Source organism: Cydia pomonella, chromosome 3 (genome assembly GCF_033807575.1).
Source record: "Cydia pomonella isolate Wapato2018A chromosome 3, ilCydPomo1, whole genome shotgun sequence".
NCBI classification, from domain to species: Eukaryota; Metazoa; Arthropoda; class Insecta; order Lepidoptera; family Tortricidae; genus Cydia; species Cydia pomonella.
Window position 1 is genome coordinate 14,154,603 of NC_084705.1, and position 20,940 is coordinate 14,175,542.

The following is a 20,940-nucleotide window of genomic DNA, read 5'->3' on the forward strand; positions in this document are numbered from 1 at the left end:
GTCGCCATCAAATATATCGGAGCGGCCAAGATGCTCACAAACATCTGAACACGCCTCTATTGTCAAGGCGTTACGTGTGCAGGTTGAGATATTTATATCCGGATTATTTTTGATAATAGATACTTACATAAGAACCTATAATAAAAATCATTCGTTGTATAATAATCTGGGCAGCCTTCGATAGTGTAATATTCGTAACAATGGCGGGTACCCTTCCTAAATCATTTTAAATAGGGGAGCCACGCCTGCGTCGACGAGCTGACAACGCGAGCAGCTCCAGAGCGCCCGTCCGGTCGCACGAGAACGCCCGTTTGTTGATGCAGTGCAGGTAGCCATTTCATCACAACAATGCGCCGGCGACCGCGGCCGGCCGCGCACCGTTAACGTTTTCAAAACAATAACGTTCGATTGTTCCAATTTCAAAAATCCACCACAAAACGACCAAACAGGGCGTTCAATTCATAAACATTCCGTAACACTATCGAGTGCTGTCGTGTCCCTGCTTTCGTATGTGAAGATAAGTAAAGAAAATGAAAATGTAGTGAGTTTTGTGTTGAGCATTCATGATAACGTTTCGGATTATCACACCATGCTGTTTTATGTGCGTATTATGTATAATTCCTTCGTATTATTTTGATACAAAAAAAAATATTTTTTTAGCTTGTTTTTCTACGGGTCTTGACGTATATCAGTAGGTACAGGAAATAGAAATTTCATTTTCTGATAAAATTAAATTTGTAGTCGTTTGAGCAACGTTCATGAATACTTGATTTGTAGGTTACCTGCTTAATATTTACATGTATTGACATAAATCATGCCAAACATTAAAATAATATAGGTTAACATTTAGTAAAGCTATAGTTTAATACTGCTATAATATGGTGACAAAGTGGTGATTAGTAGGTAACAAAGTGAACTAGGAGATTAGACTATAACGCTTCATGTCTGTGGTTGGGACTTCACAAGATTCAAGGTTAAATAAATTAATCACCAAGAATCATTTCCAACGTGTTACAAAATCAATCCTAAATAATAATATAAAATATCAATTAAAAATCTTTTCGCTTCAAGACATAAAGCGTATTATTAATTAGACAAACTAAAATAATGTTTTGGAAATGTTACCATATATTTTTCTAAGACTAAAAAGTAACGTATATACTTACCTATCTATTTCCGAAAATTGCTTTATATTATATTTAGCGAATGATCAGGTGTAAAAATCAACATTGTTAGTTACCTTTTACATCATTATATTTTAATCACAATTAGGTACCCACCTACTTAAAAGGTAAAACTATGGTACCTGATTATATGGATGCCTAGTGATTATCACAAATATTTGTTCCTGAGTTATGGATGTTTTCTCTGTATATAAGTATTTACATATATCAATATAGTAATAGTAGTTTAGAACACATAACACAAACCATATTTATGTATTTCAACGAAATATCATTTTGAAAGAGGGATATATATGAATATATTCGTATCAATCTAAGCTCCCGTGTGATTTTCAAGTTCATTAATTGTGGACCAAATTATGGTTTTCGTTGCCTCTTAAATTAATTAAAAGTTTATCGTTCTTTTCTTCATATTTTAAAGATAGCAACCATAATATCTTAGAAGGCCGACGGCGATGGCTTGGTACTCGTATCGAGAGGATGCAACCATTATTTCAATAAACTGGGGCCATTGTTAAATTAAGTTCACGTGACACTTAGATATTTTATAGTTTCGTACATTATCGGTGTCCTTTCCTCTCATGTCTAGATCAGCCGGATAATATACGGTGTTATGCCACATCCTGTCCTTACTGCAAGTACCTACTTCATAATGCGTACACTGCAGCTTAGATTACCGATAAGGCCACATACGCTAATATATACTTACCTCCCTCAAACTCATTGTTAGGTCTATTCTTGACAAACGTAATTGTTACAGCAATTAACATGCACGGTAGCCTTCGCAGTATCAATGACAATGGGAGCTCGGGAATTGATTCACGGTAATCCAACGTCAGAAATGTCAGGGGATGAGATTGTAACACCGAAAGGTAACAAAACAGCAGATACATCGGCGGCAGACGAAAGTGGTCACGAAGAAATTGATATTGAAGAAATAAAAGATAAAAAGTTTTTAGACGATGCCATGAGATCAGTACTAGACCCTAACACTATGATAGTTAATAATGATGATGTACAAAATTTTAAAGCTCAGTTAAATGAAATAGATAGCGAGAATATGACCTTAGATAGTTTTATGGAAAACATGGATAAGCTAAGTTTAGAAGTGTGCAAAACTTCCCAGGAAGCATTGTGGGACTACGTCACTAATATTAATGACGAATTGAAGAAAAACAAAATGGTATATTAATCAGAAATTATTAATTCTAAAAGAAGTAGTTCTATAGATATGATCTTTAATTATCTATCTGCTGATTAATTTTAGGTACGAGTGGCAGCAGAAGAAGATGAAATAAAAAAGCAGTATTGGAATATACTTAAAACAAAATATTTACGTGACATACCAAATTTAAATGATCAAAAAATAAGTAGAAAGATTCGCATAATCAAAGAAAGGGGGACCAATGTTCAAATGCCACAGAGTAAAGTATGAATTGAATTAATCTAGTTTAGCGTATAAGTTGCGTTTTTTTATGTTTCACTGATAAATCTATATTTTGTATTCAGCAACGTGAAGAAATAGATACAATGCAGCGTATATGGAGCCGAGTGTCCGTGTGTGCATACAATGCGACGGTATGCTCGGACGACTCGTTACGAACGATGAGTGGTTAGTCATCCGATATTTACTTGCTAAAATGAACACATTAAATTTTGCTTAAAAATGACTTAGTAATAGTCAGCTGTAGAAATAGTTCTATGGGGTTAAATTGCTGTATGCCGTACAAACATCTTAGAAATGAAGACCAATTTATTCCTGCAGCATTCCATATTCTACCAGCCTGTATTTTTCATTTTCAGATATCATATCAATATTCAAAACCAGTAACGATTCCAAAGAACTAGCGTATTACTGGAAAGGTTATAGGGATAGTACTGGCAAGAAAATCCGACCCATATTCAAGGACTATGTGGTAAGAATGAATCGAGTGGCTGAATCGGAAAACTTTACTGACGCTGGGGACATGTGGCGGTATGCCTTTGAAGACGAACATTTTGTCGAAAATGTGGACAAAATGTGGAATGAGATTAAGCCCTTGTACGACCTTTTGCACAACTACGTCAGGGCAAAGCTGAAAAAATTTTACAAAGTGGATTTGCAGTGCAATGATGACCTTATCCCAGCACATATTTTAGGTAAGTTCTATTAAGAGGAGGTCCTGAACATTGAGAATTTTAGGTGGACATATCTGTCGCGTTAACGGAGGGGGCCCTAAAATTAGTGCGATAAGGATAACTGCAGCTTTCGACGAAAAATCCTGCGTAAAAATCTCAAAAATCTAAGTTTTGTACTCGACTGTTTCCTCCTCCAAAACTTAACCAATCGTTATAAAATTTTGAAATCTCAATGATAGTGAAATTATCTGTATCGGATTGTTTTGCTTTTTGGGATATTTGATATCAGATTAAGGCAATGTTTGAAAAGCTATAGCACTAAAAAAATATCCAAAAAAGAAAAACAGTCCGATACAGATTGGTTAGTTTTAATCTGTGTTGAAAAAAATCATTGCTCTAGGGTCAAAAACCACGTATTTTGTATGGAGAAATTTAATGACCACTCCACTATGCTCTTAAAGCGGATTATAGTTCGCGTATGTTTTACAAGTTTTGTCATTTGGTATCATTGGTTACTAACAAGACCATGCATCATGTTATAGTATAATTTATCAATCTTTTCAATGATATACACATGAAAATTATGTATAAGTATTTGGTGACAATATGCATATCTACATAGTACATACAAACATAGCCTAACACAGGTTGGGCAAAAAGGATAATATTTGGCCTAGTCGGTAGTGACCCGGCCTACGAAGCTGATGGTCCTGGGTTCAAATCCTGGTAAGGGCATTTATTCGTGTGATGAGCATGGATAATTGAATTGAATTGTTCCTGAGTCATGGGTGTTTTCTATGTATTTAAGTATTTATATATTATATAATCGTTTTCTAAGTATCTACAACACAAGTCTTATTGAGTTTACTGTGGGACTTAGTAAATTTGTGTAATGATTTCCTATATTATGTATTTATTTATTTAGTACTATATGTCACAAGTTTAAAATCGTATATTGTGTGGATGTAAGGCGCCTGTTGTAATTATCACGGCAAAATTACCTCAGGAATTCCAATAATATTATGTTTCAGGTAACTTATGGGCTCAAGAGTGGCAAGCCATCTATCCCCTTGTAGCTGCATATCCAGAAGTGGTCAGGCCAAAGGTCCAAAGTAACGAGACTCTGCATTCTAAAGACTTGTTCGACGCGGTGGACGAATTCCACCAGTCCCTTGGGTTTGAAAGCGCTATTGAATCATATCGAGGAATTACAGACACCATGGCTACAGCTAACTGCCTGCCTTCGAGCCATGATATGTGTGATGGGACTAATTACAGGTAAAAATAGTTTCACATCTTAATTCATATTTTGGTGAATATACCTATATATGGAGACAAATAATGTTAATCTTAGTCAACTTCTTGTCTGGGATGTATGATATTACTCATATTAGCAGGTAAGGTTCCTATTTGAGTTATTTTTACAGACGCGTACTAAATTAGAATTTCGCCGTTAAAAGTAAAGTTTGGCGAACCTAATACAAGTTTAGTTGTATAAGTTGCAAATGTACAGTGAGATGCGTGGAGAATTGCATGGAGAAATTATGAATGAATACCATACTGTTACTTTATTTTGCATTTTACTTAGATCTGTGATCTTTGTTATTAAATTGAATTAGCAATGACTTTTATGATGCCGCAGCGAGCCAAGTTTCGTGATGCCCATCGTGGCTTCGAGTCTCGATTACGTCATATGTGTGAAGAAAATAATTTTCAATTAACCACATTACAAACCTAGCATAGCTTAAGGCTAGGACAGCTAGGTGTAGTGACAAGATTGTCCCTTGATATTACTTTTATATCATTTTCAGAATAAAATGGTGCGGAGAGAAAATCACAGATGTGGCAGTCGGGTTGTCCCGGGCTGCAAGGTTGCTAGGTCACGTCCAATACTTCAAGCACTATCGGCACCTTCCTCCTTTGTATCGGGACGGCCCAAATCCAGGTAAGCATTATTTCTGACTTGATGTACCTATAGACGGGGGATCAGAACGATGAACTTTTCCGCAATTAATAGGTAAACAACATTTACATATATCTAAGGACGGGCCTTACGGGCACTAAGAATGGTGCTAGTTCAGCGGCGTCACTCACGAATTCGAGCTAATCGTGCAGTCTATAACGCAATTAGTTGCGACAAATCGCGCGCGTGTTGCGAACTTATCAACCAATCGCGTTGTGACGTGCTGTGAAAATAAAGAGTAGGTAATTGTACCTACTGACGAACCTTTTTAGTGCGTAACAATTATTTCTGTTTCTCTTGCAGACGGTAAAAATCGACTAGCATAATATATTATTATTATTCCATAATGTGTAAATGGTAGACGAGCATAATTTTTTAACTCGGCTAAAATTGTATGTTTTTCTTTAAGTATTGGTATTTATCGCTGAAACAGAATATTTTTCTTTTAGCATTCGTATTCAAAGTTTTTAAAATATATTTCAGCATTTCACGACGCGATCTCAGACATCGTAGCTGTCCAGCTGACTTCGCCAAACCACTTGAAGACCCTGAAGTTTCTAAAAGTAGAAACTAGCCCTCAAGTGACCATGAACCATCTGCTCTGGGTAGCCCTGGAGAAGCTCCCTTTGATGGCCTATGCGTACGTGCTGGATAAGTGGCGGTGGGACGTCTTTGGCAACACCAGCATTCAAAACTGGAACCAGCATTGGTGGGATCTTAGGTAAGACAAACGTTGAGATGTCAAACATGATAAGCAACATGGGACTGTTTCTAAGACACATATAAATATTAGTATATAAAATTGCACCACAAGCCTGTTTAACGATATTGTTCCGTCGGATATATACATTAGCAAAAGTTAAATATTACACTATACGCTGATAAAAAAAAGTTTTTTAAAAATCTGTTTTTCATTGAGGCTTTGGACACTCCAGGCAAACATGTCAGCCTCATGGGGGCTTTCATAGTTCCCTACGCAAGAAAGAGATCAATAAAGTGGTATGTGTATACCGCTATAATTGATTTTTATAGGACATTATTGCTGTCTGATAAAGGCTCTGCCAACCAACAATTGATCTGTCCATTATGCATGGAGCCCAAACTACCAAAAATTCTTTATCTCAAGTCCGGATTCCGGACGCAGTCCAACAATATGCGAGACAAGTCATCAGGCTTCTGACAGTCTACACACAGTGGTGACGGTTTAACACCCATCATACATAGAAGACTGAGACTTTTCTAGCGAGGTTGGCAGAATCAAACCAGGGTATCCACAAGGGTCTAGCTTAGATTTTTCTGTACCAGTTTCCTATAGCCCTTGATAAAGATTGTTCTCCAAAATAGTATTCCCATTTTTGTTAACATCTTTTTTTAATTCTAGGAATTACTTCATTTGAATATGGTATAGAATCTAGTACAGAACCCCCCCCTTTACAGCGGTTTTAACAAGCTCTACTGCCTCATTTTCTACTAACCCTACGTGGGAAGGAATTCACTGTATTTTAACCACCTTATCATTACAAGTAAACCCATGAATCAACTGGAGAGCTTCATATGCAATAGGCATGCCTCTTTGTCCATAAATACAACGATTAAGGTGTTAAGTTTTAGGCCGTTAAAACTATTACCAAAAAATAAGGTCATAACAAAAAATCTATTTGATTGGATTATTTTGCCTGATAGAATGACAGTTCTAATTATTGCCAAGGTCTTGGCATGAGGCTTGATTAATTGTGCGTATCATGAAGTAATTAAAGACGAACTAAATAATAATGTATGGTTCGCTCATATATATTATATTATGTATTACGTACTAGACAGGCAAACGGAATTAAATTGTGTCCACCATTTTCTTCAGTTGACCTCTGTCACTGATTAAAGAATAAGCATTGCAACAATTTTGATCCAATTGTATTTATAGCACAAGTACTATGTACAGATATAAAAACACTACACAAAATAACGAAATACAAACTATGTCATTTTTGTACATATGTACCAAACGATAAGTACCCCTAGTGTAAATTTAGTCGATAGCGAAACGTGACGTACGCGTTTGCGTTAAGTCTCATTTTGTATGGGTTTTAAACAGCGCGCCAAGCGGGACGTTTTGGAAAGTCAAAAAATCTCATACAAAATGACACTTAACGCAAACGCGTACGTCACGTTTCGCTGTCGAAAATATTTACACTAGGGGTAAAGGTACCTAGGTGATCATTAGTACCTTACCTACATTGCTCCTGTTACAGGGCCCATCCTGTATAGCTATTCAATAACAAAAGAAAAAGATAATCACGAGTTTTTCGATTGCTTACCGATGGAATGTTATTCTATTTATTTTGTAATATTTTTTCGTAGTCAAAGACGTAGGTAATGAACGCAATGAAGTGCCGGCGCTTCATTGAAGTGCGGAAACATTTTGTTAGAGTTGCCTTCTCTTGTGTAAAATAACTCAATGGTTTCGCTTGAGGTTAAACGTCTATGCTATTCTTGACTTTTTCTACATCTTAGTTAAGTTCATTGTAAAAATAATACGGACAGCTAAAAGACCACTTCGGTAGTCAGCAAAACTATTTAGCTTGTCACACCTGCATACACATTTGTGTACAGAGGTGCTAAGGTAATAGTTTTGCTGACCGTACAAGCCAAATATTGGTACCAGCATACTAATTTATATCATATATAGAATATGTATACAGCCTATAATGAAATTCGCAGGATTAAAGAAACAGGTGTGTCGCCGCCAGTCCAGCGCAATGAGAGTGACCTGGATCCCGCAGCCAAGTATCATGTGGTGTCGCACGTGCAATACGTGACGTAAGTTTACAAATTGCTTTCCTTCGCTGTTACCTAGCATACTATTTTATAAGCTAAATTTATCAAATGTACTAACTCGTCGTAGTCGTCGTGCTAACTTACCTATGTATGCATTACTACAAATTTAACTAGGTTGGTTAAGTAATGGCGAGAGTGTGTTCAAGATAGGGGAAGGCGGGGTAATTACGAACACCTAAGGAGGTATTGAAATAAATCGAAAGATAGTGTTTTAGCTTAACTGTAATAGCTTCTTCGGAAAGGTAAATTATCTTACTTTAAATAATTATAATCAACAATATTAATTTCTCTTTATTTAATCAACTTTTATAACAAAAAACATTATATTGCTGTGCCCTTACAGGGTGTCACAGTCACATGTATACATATATGTTCCATTCCATCCATGCTTGTAATGTGATATGCAATAAACTACTCTGTTAAAAAAAAAAACCTCTAGAGTTCGTGTTTACCCGACACTGGTCGCGCAATCACGAACACCTAATGTGGCGATTACTATCGTTCTCAATTGAGCCAGACTAGCCTAAAAATGAGATCATGTTGCAGCTGACGATTTTTTAAAGTAACAATAGCATCTGAACTATCATCTGACAAAGTTCCAACGGGAGGCGATGACTAAATTTTTTTACGTGCTTCTGTGGCTGCCATTCCTCAATCCAGTAACGGAGCGGCAGCTGACGTCCACGAGGGTTAATCACACATAGGCGTTAACCACTATAAGAGGTTTCGCCCGGGAGGCGATTGGTCATGGAAATATCTTCCAGACTAGTGGTGTAATTTTATTTATTTTATTTTTATATTATTTGAAAATATGTTTCTATGACTTTATAGACGTATCCAATGCGTCATGAAACTTAAAATTAACATGTAACAAACAGGTACATATAAATTATTATAAATATCAATCAGGCACAAACAAATAATCACGAATAATACAATTACAAGTTACTATTCGCCGCCGCGGTCTGAGGGCTATCCTGGGAATGTCCGGTACATGCAGTCGCAGAATTCGACTTACCAATTCTGAACAGTCCGAATCACCGCGCAGGGTCCGACACGCAAACATCAATAAGCTAAGGTGACGTCTCACCTCAAAAGAGTTGTAACCTAATGCCCCCGGGAGATTCTTTGTCGGATAATGAAACGGGTAAAATTCAATCATTTTCTTGTATACAAACCTTAAAAAGGCTTTTTGTACCTTTTCAAGAAACCAATCGATGATAAATATTATAGGACATTATTTACACAAATTGACTATGTCCCACAGTAAGCTCAATAAGGCTTGTGTTGAGGGCACTTAGACAACGATATATATAATATATAAATATTTATAAATACTTAAATACATAGAAAACACCTATGATGATGTCTCAATCTGGCTTCTTACTAGTGCATTATAGGGGTGCACTACATTTTTTATAATTACTTTTCACATATTATTGTTTGGTATATCGTTATTTTCAATAACGCAATAAATGACATACTACCGTAATACCTAATTAACGGCAAACATAATGTTATTATTGGTATAATGGTCATAAGGTATATTTATACTTCGTCTGATATACTCGTACTTTGCCATAATTAATACATACTCTAAAGCATATCATTTGTTCTAACAAGTGACATCACATAATATTCGTGTGGCAGTAGTGTTAGAACTGCGACTCCGCACAAACGAATAACTGGATCAAAATTCTTTTCGTTGTCTTGTTTTTTGTCTCCAAAAAAGGTGACGTAATGCAGCTTTTTGTACGAGATGAAATTTAGTTTTTAGAAGACAGATACAAGCGGGACACAGTATTCAGAAACAAGAGAACGAAATGAATTTGGACCCAACTACCTAGTAAACGGAGGGTTAGGTTAGGTTAGAACTTCGACCTCCCGTAGAAAAAAAAAACCTCGCAAAAATGTGGTTTAGGTTAGGTTTGAACTGCGGCCCCCGCATTATCAAAAAACTTGAAAGAATAGGTTAGGTTGGGTTAGGTGGGATGATAATCTGTACTTAGTTATACGGCCTGCGTACTACTTGTTATAAAAATATGTAAATCTTTACATATCATTAAATTAAATATGACAATATATGTTATACAATATATGTATTTATACTTGATAAAATTATATAAAATATTACGTTATATAAAAATATAATATAATAAATGACATTATAAAAGATGTCTATATATTACTTAAAAAATATATAACAATAGCCATTATATCAATAACAGTTAACCACTCACTAGTGTTACTGAGGTTAGAGATTTAGGAGTATATTTAGACAGTGAAATTCAATTGGTTTCACATATAGATAAGATATCATCTAAGTCTTATAAAATGCTTGGTTTTATATTTAGGCAAAGTAAAGTTTTAAAAAACCCCAAAACGTTACTTCTTTTATATAATGCATATGTAAGGTCATATTTGGAATACGCATCTACAGTTTGGAGTCCTCACTTTTTGGTACACATTAATTCATTAGAAAGTACCTATTCAAAAAAAAAATTCTTAATCGTATGAAGTATAAATTCAAATCTTTTAAGCTTGAGAATTTTGAGTCCTTACAAGTGAGAAGAGAAAAGCGGGATGTAATTTTCTTGTACAAATTATTAAATAATTTAATTGATTCGGAGGATCTTCTCAGCAAGGTGTTATTTAGATGTCCTACGTATCGTACGCGGTCCACTGCTTTGCTATCCGTTTCATTTACTCGCAAAAAATATGTAAACAACAAATTTTTAGCAAGATCATGCAATGTTTACAACAAGAAATATTCACACATTGATTTGTTCCAGCATAAGTGTAATAAATTTGTTTCTGTCATCAAACAAACAAAATAAAATAAAAAACAAAACAAACCAAATCAAAACAAAAAATGGTAATTCCGTTATCTACTTCGTAGCTCGTAATAAAATTGTAAGCTTGTCTTGTATTGTTATTGTAATTGTACCTATTATTTGAAATTTCAAAGTCTAAATAAAAATTGTACTTGTTATTTTCAAAATTCCAAAGTATGCTTGTTATAATTGTTAATCGTGCTCGTGTATTATCTTATGTTACTGTTAAATTCAACTTTAAATTAAAAATACCCAATTACATATTGTACTTTTTTTTCGGAGCAAAGGAATTTTGTATTAGCTATAAGTGGAAACTGTTTTGGCTTATGTTCTAACTTTATCTTGTATCTTATTGTATTATTATGTGCTGTATGTTTCCCAAATAAATAAATTAAAATTAAAAAATTAAAAATTTAGATATAATCACAATATAACAAAATAAATAAATAAATAAATAAATAATATTATAGGACATTATTACACAAATTGACTAAGTCCCACAGTAAGCTCAATAAGGCTTGTAGAAACATATAATAAAAATTACATTATAACATATAATATTATATCAAATGGCATTATAACATATGTATGATAGTGTTTTTATAATTATATAAAGCATTACACACCCGCATTATAGACAAGCCTGATGGCAACAGGGCTATTAAAGTAACGAAGATTGCGTATAATATAACGAAGCCCAGTCTTCGATAGCAGCTGGCAGCAAGCGTCGAGATATGCTCATAAAAAGTAAGCCGCGTATCGAAAACCACACCCAGATCTTTGATAGAGTACACACGGTTTATAGGCTCGGACTCCAGCACATATTGTGCATGCAACGGCATATGAGCACGGCTGAAAGTGCAGACGCAATTTAGCCAGGTTGAACAGCAGCTTGTTTTCGATGCTGCAGAGAAAAACCGAGTCGATATCTCTTTGTAACGACTCACAGTCAGTAATTTGTTCCACTCCATACACCAACTTAAGGTCATCTGCATATAGGAGACACTGAGCCGATTGAAGGACATACCTGAGGTAGTGTATCGAGATCCCGACTAAGAAAGGACCTAATATGGAGCTCTGACTAACACCAGACCGGGTATGATATGGGGCTGAAACAAAGCATCCTGCTGCCTGCTGCTTGACATACTGCTGCCGATCACGTAAATAACTAGCGAAGAACGACAACAATGCGGGAGAAAAGCCAATCCAGTCCAGTTTCGGCAACAACACATTGTTAATTGTATACATAGAAAACACCCATGACCGAGGAACAAATATCTGTGTTCATCACACAAATAAACGCCATACCGGGATTTGAACCCAGGACCAACGGCTTCATAGGCAGGGTCACTACCCACTAGGCCAGACCACTAGGCCAGACTACTAGGTCGTCGGTTCGATGGATGTTTTCAGAGACTCGGTTGTAGATTTTTGGGCCGATTGCAGACATTTTTTAGACTTACCTAACCGTGTGGTGCCCGAAGTTCATGGCGGTACCTGAATCCTCAATTACTAATTATTTATGGCAATAAATATCGTATTACTTTGTAAGATAAACTGTGTCTAATGTATGGGAAAATTGCAATGAATGTAACCAACTATTTGAATTAAGTTTTAGCTTGAACCCTGACGTCTGCACCCGTAACGCTCCGCTTTCTTCCGCCTCTTTTTAATGTAGTGAAACAGCTGCGTTCGAGATTACCCAGCGTTCGTGATTACCCGGCCTTTCCCTATGCAACTAAATCTTGTCTCCACATTTAATTGGATGCGAATTCGCACACCGCTCTGGTGTCACTCATACAGCCGAGCCAAAGAGAATTCATTGCAATAGAGAGGTAAAGTCTAAAAACGTGCCCCTTAGTTTGACATCCAAAACAGATGGCGCTGTACTGCGCCATATGTTTTGCGGTCACTGAATTGTCAAACGTCAACTTTTGACAATCAGAGTTACCGAAAATTTTATGGAGCTGTACAGCGCCATCTCGTTTACCTATCAAATTCGAAATTGCACGAAATTGTCTTAGATTTTATGCATCTTTCTCAATCAATGTATATTTGGCCGAGCGGAGCGTCGTGCGCAAATACGCCGTTAATGGATTATTTTTATATTTTATAAATAAAACCTAAAAAGATATCAAAAACATTTTCATGATGTCAGTGCATAGCGCCTTCTGATTGCGACAGACTTCAAAATAGTAAAAAACACTCGCGAAACTTGTCCTGACTAAAAATAAGATTTACCAGTTCATACTGAGTAATAAATAGCTCATACAAAAACAAATATTGACACGAAGCTTAGAGATTGCAGCGAATTTAATTGATATATAGTTACCGAACTTAACTAATTTCATAAATAAACCACGAAACCAAGTTTCGGCTGCTAGGCGTGTTAACGAAATAGATAACTTGATTTCTTATATTTGCCTATTTAATCTTTGGGATGCATTGAGGTAGAAATTAAGTCCTTCTAATCTTATTGTTCAATTCTCCGTCCACTTGATGAAAAACTTGTGTACTTAGCAGTATCGGAAAGCTTGTGTAATAATGTCCTATAAAAAACTATTTTAGTATTAAAATTGTCTTGTTGAAACGGAAAAATTAGAAGCGAACTTTTGTATTTTGTATTCGGTATTTATTTGTTTATGTATTAAATTACTTAAGGTTAAAATAAGCCAAATAACGAATGAAATAATTAAAATACAACATACACACTACTGTTGTATGAAAATCCGTATGATTAAATGTCTAGGGTACGCCAATACGCGAGTACGAATACATTATAAACAATCTATAAGTACTATTAAAAACTATACATATTATAATAAAAGGAGGTATCTAAATGAGTTTGGTTTTCTAGGTTATTTAACCAGGGCATTTGTACAAGTGATACCTGTTTAAGTAGGGTGATTTTCATCAAAGTGTGAATAAGGCTTCATTTTAGCGATATTTTTCAATCGTTTTAATGCTGTTTTTAATAAACTGTACAGTCGATTAACTATTATCTACTTTACCCAAAAAAAGTCGAGCGCAAGCGAGTCGCCGCTGTGGAAAATCAATGGGTATGTGGAGTATAGTAATAGGTAATATGCAAAACCGAAGAAACTTTACGACTCGCCTGCGCCCGGTATGCGATTGGAACAACACTCCTGATAAACACGTCTTAAATAGTTTATTAAAAGTTATCTTCACTGAAGACAAAGTGCCATTGTTTTACCTAATTATATGATACTGCGCCACCTGCGGCTATAATACCCGCGTTCTTCTATTTAGATTAACGTATTAGTTTATTTTTAACAAATGAACTGATACAAAACGTAACGCATTTAATAATAATCTTCTATTCCCGAAGTTAAGAAAAGTGGAGCCTAAGTTCTGTACCCCTAGTGTAAATAAATTCGATTTTGAAACGTGACGTACGCGTTTGCGTTTAGTCTCATTTTGTATGGGTTTTTGAACAGCGCGCCAAGCGGGACGTTTTGGAAAGTCAAAAATCTCATACAAAATGACACTTAACGCTAACGCGTACGTCAAGTTTCGCTGTCGAAAATAATTACACTAGGGGTACTGATTGTAATTTTCATCGACGGATAGTTTTGACCTGTACGTAAAGTGTAGCTATAATAAATATACGCGTATGTTCTCTCAATTTTCTTAATTATATGGTACAATAGGTTAGGGTGGAAAAGTAAATTAGAACCTAAATCTGTCTATGACTCATTTAGAAACGTCGTTTAAACTATGACCATACTGTAAGCAAGCATTAATTTGTAAACGGAAACGACATTAATATGCACGACTTGTCGCTAATATACATAATAATCGCTTGCTGACTTTCTCTTACCCCAGTTACCTGGTGTCTCACGTCCTGGAGTTCCAACTTCTACGGTCGCTGTGCAGGAGTACGAATCACTCTGGACCTCTGCACGAATGCTCCATCTATGGACAGAAGGAAGCGGGAAAACTACTCAGGTGCGGAAGTCCATGTGACCTCTGTCCTTATGCATTAAGGATAAGTATAATAATAATAATGATTATTGTTCATGATAAAACAAAAAGGGTCTGTCGAGGTCTGCCTCTCAAAGATTGCATGTGTCAAATCAGATCTTCTTTAAACACGTATTTTAAAAAAGATCTCATTTGTAATGATTTTCTTTCTAGGTCACGTCATAAAGATTGTATCGTTTAGTATAAATACAAGTAAAAAACATCGAAATTCAGTAAAATAAAGGGATCGAAAATTATATGAAGCACATTTGACAAAGAAAAAACGTAACAAGTGCGAGTCGGACTCGCCCACCGAGGGTTCCGTACAAATTAAACGTTTATTATGTGACAAATTAATGTTTTTCAGTTTTTTCCCTGTATTTGTAGTAAAGACGATATTACTAGCCTTTCATTGTTCTAGGTCAACGGAAAGTTCCCTATACATTTTGATTCCATTGAGAGGGTCGAAATATACGTGTCTGGCGTCATAAACAGCCGGCCGTACCTTTTTTTACGTTAACTTAGAAGTTTGATTTTTGCACAACTTCAAGGGACTGTAGACCTGAGTACCTATAAGGTTTTAATTTTAATTTCGATACCTCCACGCATTCCCGAGATTAATGCTCTTGACAGACAGACGGGCGGACAACAAAGTGATCTTATAAGGGTTCAGTTTTTTTCCTTTTGAGGTACGAAATCCTGCTACTAATCTATTAGGATTTGTTTTGGGATTTCTAATAATAGGTTTTATTATTAAATAATAGTTAGGAATGTGATATAAAAAAAAAATTTTTTTTTCAGTACCGGAATGTCACTTGGAGCAAGTCAAGATTGGCGAACGGTACTCGAAGCGATGACAGGTGAAACAAAATTATCTACGAAAGGCTTTCTAGAATATTTCTCAACTCTACAAGACTTTTTAAAAGAAGAAAACATCAAACTGGCCAAAGTTATAGAGGATGATGATATGGATCAAAGCGCTCCAATCATAGTAGGAGTTGTGGTGTTATGTCTGACACTTCTCATTGTACTAATGTATTGCATTAAGAAGCATAGTGGTACAAATGTTCTATCTATGTGTGGACTAAGCAAAAACGGGTCTTTAGACATAGTAACGAATGAAGCGCCTCAAGGTAAGACGAATGAAATAGAAGGGATTGTTGAAGACAAAGTCTGATAAATAATTTCAATTGCAAAATTGAAATACCAGCGAGTCTTAGGATCGTTAATGTGTAGATTCTCAAAGATTGTGCCACTATGTTAAATATATTCTGTAGTTACTGCATATGTATAGCAATTAGCATAAAGTTTTATTGTTTATGTGTACGTTAATAAGAAAAAGGTATTCTTTATTGATTGATGCATAAACGTTTTTTTACTTATTGTCTTATAGTTTTATTCCTCCTGCATCTTGTCGAAAATTGGGCATTGACTATATTAAAAGGTCATTTTTTTAAGAAACGTTCAGGACTTACTTTACTGTATTTTTTTAAGAAACGTTCAGGACTTACTTTACTTTACCGTACTTTAAAATTACAATTCAATTAATTAGATGCAGATTTTTCATGATTCACAGCGTTTACGTGCCATAAATGCTGCTTGTACAGTCAGCATCAAAAGTAGAGGATCAAATAACGCTTCATAAGTATCTACCATTCTGTAACAACTAAACAAGAAATTATGTCTTTAATGTAGAACAACTGAGACTGTAAAAGATATACTTTGGAACGGGAATTTTAGAAATTTATCTATATTTAGAAAAGTTATCTCAGATGTCAGATACTTTTGGTGCATTGTTTCATTCGCTACTATTGATGCTGACTGTACGTAGGTACTTTAGGGCTACCACCAGTTTTGCACCAGTTTGACACTGACCATATCGCGTCGTGGCCATATTCGCTAGCGTGAGCGTAACTTACTATTATGCATCTCGCTCATAGTGGCATATTAGTGCGAGCGAGATGTAGAGGTATAGAAAGTAAGTTACGCAGACCTTAGCGAATATGTCAGTTTGACATTGCTAAAAGGAAGTCGAGGTAAGGAGATAATAGTGACATTTTTAGGCCAATTCGAACGTGCACCTGACATCAAACCGATATATTTGAATCATATCAGTTAGCGTTCATTCGCGCGGGCCTCTCGCTTGGACTAATACAAGAACGGACAAGTCAGAGCGAAATGAATGCGCGATTTACAGCTAACTGATATGATTCCAATATCGGTTTGATATCAGGTGCACGTTCGAATTGGCCTGATTGTTTCTTAAATAATCGGTGGCTAATAATTAATTGGGTCAAGAAAAATGGGCTTACGACTTGTTGAATGCTTTTCAGTAAGATATTAATTCTAAAAGAAGTCAAGACGAAGCAACGACGTACCTACAAGTTACAGGTCGAACTTATGGTAAGTCATCTAATTAATTGGGTAGGTACCTAACTAGAACATGCTGAACTGCCAAACCACAGCTTAAAGACAAAATAAACAGAATATGTATCCACAGACAAAATTGGAGATTCCAAGTTAAGTAAATGAAGTCGCAAAGTAAAATATTTCACCATTGGTAAATAATGTGCAATTTACAGTAGTTCACGAAATAGGGTAGACTGGGATTACAAAAATTAAAATATAACGTTCCTCAGAATATAAACTGTTACTGATTGAATACACAAGCTGGAGCTAATGGATTCTTAATAAAATCATGTGGGATACCCGGGTTGCCATATGCAGAGACGGAAAATTCCTATGACCACAACAGACACTTGCTTTAAGAGAGAGAGCACGCATTATACCTTCTATCATATTCGTGCAAATTCCTACGAGATCATCAAGAGATAACACTAATCTGCGTTAGACATCTTCAATGTCTAAGACGTTGAAATGATTTAGGTATTAACTATTTTTCTGACTCACTTCTGTACCCCTAGTGTAAATTTAATCGACATCATAACGTGACGAACGCGTTTGCGTTAAGTCTCATTTTGTATAGGATTTTGAGTTTCCAAAACGTCCCGCTTGGCGCGCTCTTTCTAAATCCAATACAAAATGAGACTAAACGCAAACGCGTACGTCACGTTTCGAAATCGAATTTATTTACACTAGGGGTACTGATGTCAGTTGTTGACGTTTTCGACTTGATTTGTATGGACGAATAAAGTAAAAGAAAGTTTGTTTTACGAAATTTGTGTCCGGAAATGACCAAGCCTGTTTAAATTAATAAGAGTTGAAACTTGAGTAATATTTATCATAAAAAAATTGGGCATTTTTTTGCGATGCCGAAATAGCTCAAAGGTCCAATCATCGGGAGTCAAAAGAAAAGAAATGCAACAATCGAACGTCACGCGGTCTGATAGTTTATTATCGCCATAGCCGATGCTCGCTAGTCAGAATGGACATCCGCTCATAACCGACTTGTCGAAATGGTTAAGAGTGTGAGCCGGTGCGAACTAACTGCAATCACCTAACCGTTACCGTTTGTGGCGAACGCGCGCGCAAGGGACAGCGGTCGACGCGCGAAATTTGCATAAATTCAAATTATAAACTCAATTCGCAATACTAATGCGCTAAAACTGAATTGAGACCTTTGACACCAAACGGGACCCATAATTTCTAGTGACGTAGTGATGATATTTTGGTTGTGAGCAATTTCTTAATAAGGATAAGTGGTGAGTTAAGCTTCGATTGTAGATTTTATTGTAAATGAAATGTATGAACGGAATGCACGTAATGCATGATGCCCGTGGATTATTGTAGTAAAAACAAAATTTGATTTGCTTTCTGAGAGAAAAACATGACAAAATGGAGAAAGATTGCAGATGCAAGAGGTACTTGTTTAAGTATAATGTTATTTAGGTATTGTCTATAGTCAATTTACCAAGAAATTTATAACCCGGACTAGTGAGCATTATAAGTATGTATTTTGAATTGTTCACGCTCCTGTATTATTTTCTCCGTTACTGTCGACAATCGGGCCCGTTTCTCCACACCCGTGTGTCAAATAATACGTTGTTTGTTTACATTGTCAATTACACAGAAGCATTTCACTTGGAAAAGTTTCTATGCCAGCTTACTATGACATTTTTTATTTTGTGGACAATCTAACTTTTTAAGCGTAGTTCTTGTGAAAGTGTAAGCAGGTTCGTTTCTTGTTTTTCAAATCTGAGTCAGTATACGAAGTTCTACATTTTGATGCTATTTTACATTAAGTAAGCAAGAGGACTTCCATTTTTAGGGTTCCGTACCCAAAGGGTAAAACGGGACCCTATTACTAAGACTCCGTTGTCCGTCCTTCCGTCCGTCTGTCACCAGGCTGTATCTCATGAACCTTGATAGCTAGACAGTTGAAATTTTCACAGATGATGTATTTCTGTTGCCGCTATAACAACAAATACTAAAAAGTACAGAACCCTCGGTGGGCGAGTCCGACTCGCACTTGTCCGGTTTTTTAGGCTTCCGTACCTCAAAAGGAAAAAACGGAACCCTTATAGGATCACTCGTGCGTCTGTCTGTCTGTACGTCTGTCACAGCCTATTTACCCCGACACTACTGGACCAAATTAGTTGAAATTTGGTATACATATGTAAATCTGTGATCCAAAGATGGACATGTAACTTAGGGGTCACTTTTGGGGGGTAAACGAGATAATTAAAAATACAAGTTTTGCAAAGTATGTCGTGTTGTATGTCAAATGAAAGGACTCATTGTGAGAATTTTAAATACATATTTTTTTATAATTTTAAAATAATTAGATTCGAAGTTATTCAAGAAAATAGGCAAAAAATTACAACCCCCCCCCCCCTTTATTTCCGAAACTACTGGGTCTAAATTTCTTTAAAGATGACAGGAAAACCTATTAGAAATATTTACAATTACAATTTGTTACAAATTCCGCTGCGAAGCTGTTACCGACTCTCGTGAAATTTTGTGAGCAGGTTTGATAGTTACATAGAACTTCTCTGTTGTTTCGTTTTTTTGAAAATTGTTAAATATATCGAAGATTGGCTGAAAAAACTTAAGCGCCTTTAACGTATATGGCACTTAAAACTATTGTGAAATCGCGGTTATGACTTAGCGAAGCGAGTATCTTTTTATATTTTAGTCGACTACAGCAAAGCAAAAGCAGTATGTATGTGGATATATATATGTATGTGTGTTCATCTGTTTCCTAAAAAACTTCTAAGATAATCGAGCTGATCTGATGATGGAGACAGGAGGTGGTCATTAGACCTCTGTGATAAAACAACGCAACCTTTCTCGATGGGTATTTATAGTCGCCTATGGAAAGAAAAGTACAGTCAGCGATAAAAGCTAGTATCAAAAATTTTTTTTTTGTCAAAATAAATATTTTCAAGTAGGTAGCCATATTGCAAAGCTTTCATGAACGTCGAATAAAGCCACCTTTTTTTTTTTTTTTTTTTAAGAGGGGAAAATGCATTACGCATACCACCGATGTGGGACTCCCTACCCATGGTTTACCCACTAAAAACCCCTCTATTTGCCGCCTCCACGCTATAGGGCGATGCCCCAGGGACGCCAAAGCACGCTTCCGCGACCTCGCCAGCGGCCATCCGGACTCCGGACCCGGCTCAGGAGAGTTGTGTAGGCCTCTCTGTCCTCCTCAGTGGGTGCGTCCTATGATGCACCCATCCGCGCAGGGACCATTGTGTAGGCGACAGGCGACCCGAGCCTACCGCCCACAGGTACGACCCCTATGGGGGAAGCCGACGGTCGTAAGCCAACCGCCGCCGCCCCACGCGTTTGCGGCGCATTGGCTGGGAGGCCGGATCTTCCTCCCTATCGCGCTCGGCCGCCTCCTTCTGCGTCATCACGACCTCGCAGAAGGAGGCTACCGCCTTCCACGATCTCTCAACGCCGACCATGGCTTCCACCACAGCTGGCAGGGAGAGATCATTTCCGACTACGGCCACGAGTACGGCCCGCTGCTCAGCCCATGCGGGACACACCGCCAGCGTGTGTAGCGCCGTATCTTCGGCGTCGCCGCACTCGTGGCATTCTGCCGTCGGTT

The 20,940-nt window shown here is 36.6% G+C and overlaps 2 protein-coding genes across 5 annotated transcripts in view; both read left to right on the top strand.

Moving 5' to 3' along the window:
- Nucleotides 1–232: 232 nt before the first annotated feature.
- Nucleotides 233–16,301, top strand: LOC133516121 (angiotensin-converting enzyme-like). Of its 3 annotated transcripts, none has more exons than XM_061848855.1 (11): nt 233–328; nt 1,945–2,367; nt 2,452–2,613; nt 2,694–2,796; nt 2,988–3,323; nt 4,334–4,580; nt 5,114–5,247; nt 5,749–5,986; nt 7,984–8,082; nt 14,781–14,903; nt 15,720–16,301. In XM_061848855.1, exons 2-11 carry the CDS (start codon nt 1,978–1,980, stop codon nt 16,093–16,095), a joined length of 2,208 nt encoding a protein of 735 aa, XP_061704839.1. In that variant the 5' UTR covers nt 233–328; nt 1,945–1,977; the 3' UTR covers nt 16,096–16,301. The 3 variants fall into 3 exon arrangements, with proteins under 3 accessions (XP_061704839.1, XP_061704838.1, XP_061704837.1); XM_061848854.1 differs by lacking the exon at nt 233–328 and adding an exon at nt 335–541; XM_061848853.1 differs by lacking the exon at nt 233–328 and adding an exon at nt 338–601.
- A 2,000-nt stretch (nt 16,302–18,301) lies between these two features.
- LOC133516134 (probable peptidoglycan muropeptide transporter SLC46) overlaps nt 18,302–20,940 on the top strand; it is a 55,820-nt gene continuing 53,181 nt past the window's right edge. Inside the window, exon 1 of one of the 2 annotated variants that reach the window (XM_061848906.1) lies at nt 18,302–18,580. The gene's annotated coding sequence lies outside the window, so the exon portion shown is untranslated. The remainder of the gene's footprint in view (nt 18,581–20,940) is intronic. The other variant, XM_061848905.1, reaches the window with a different exon arrangement.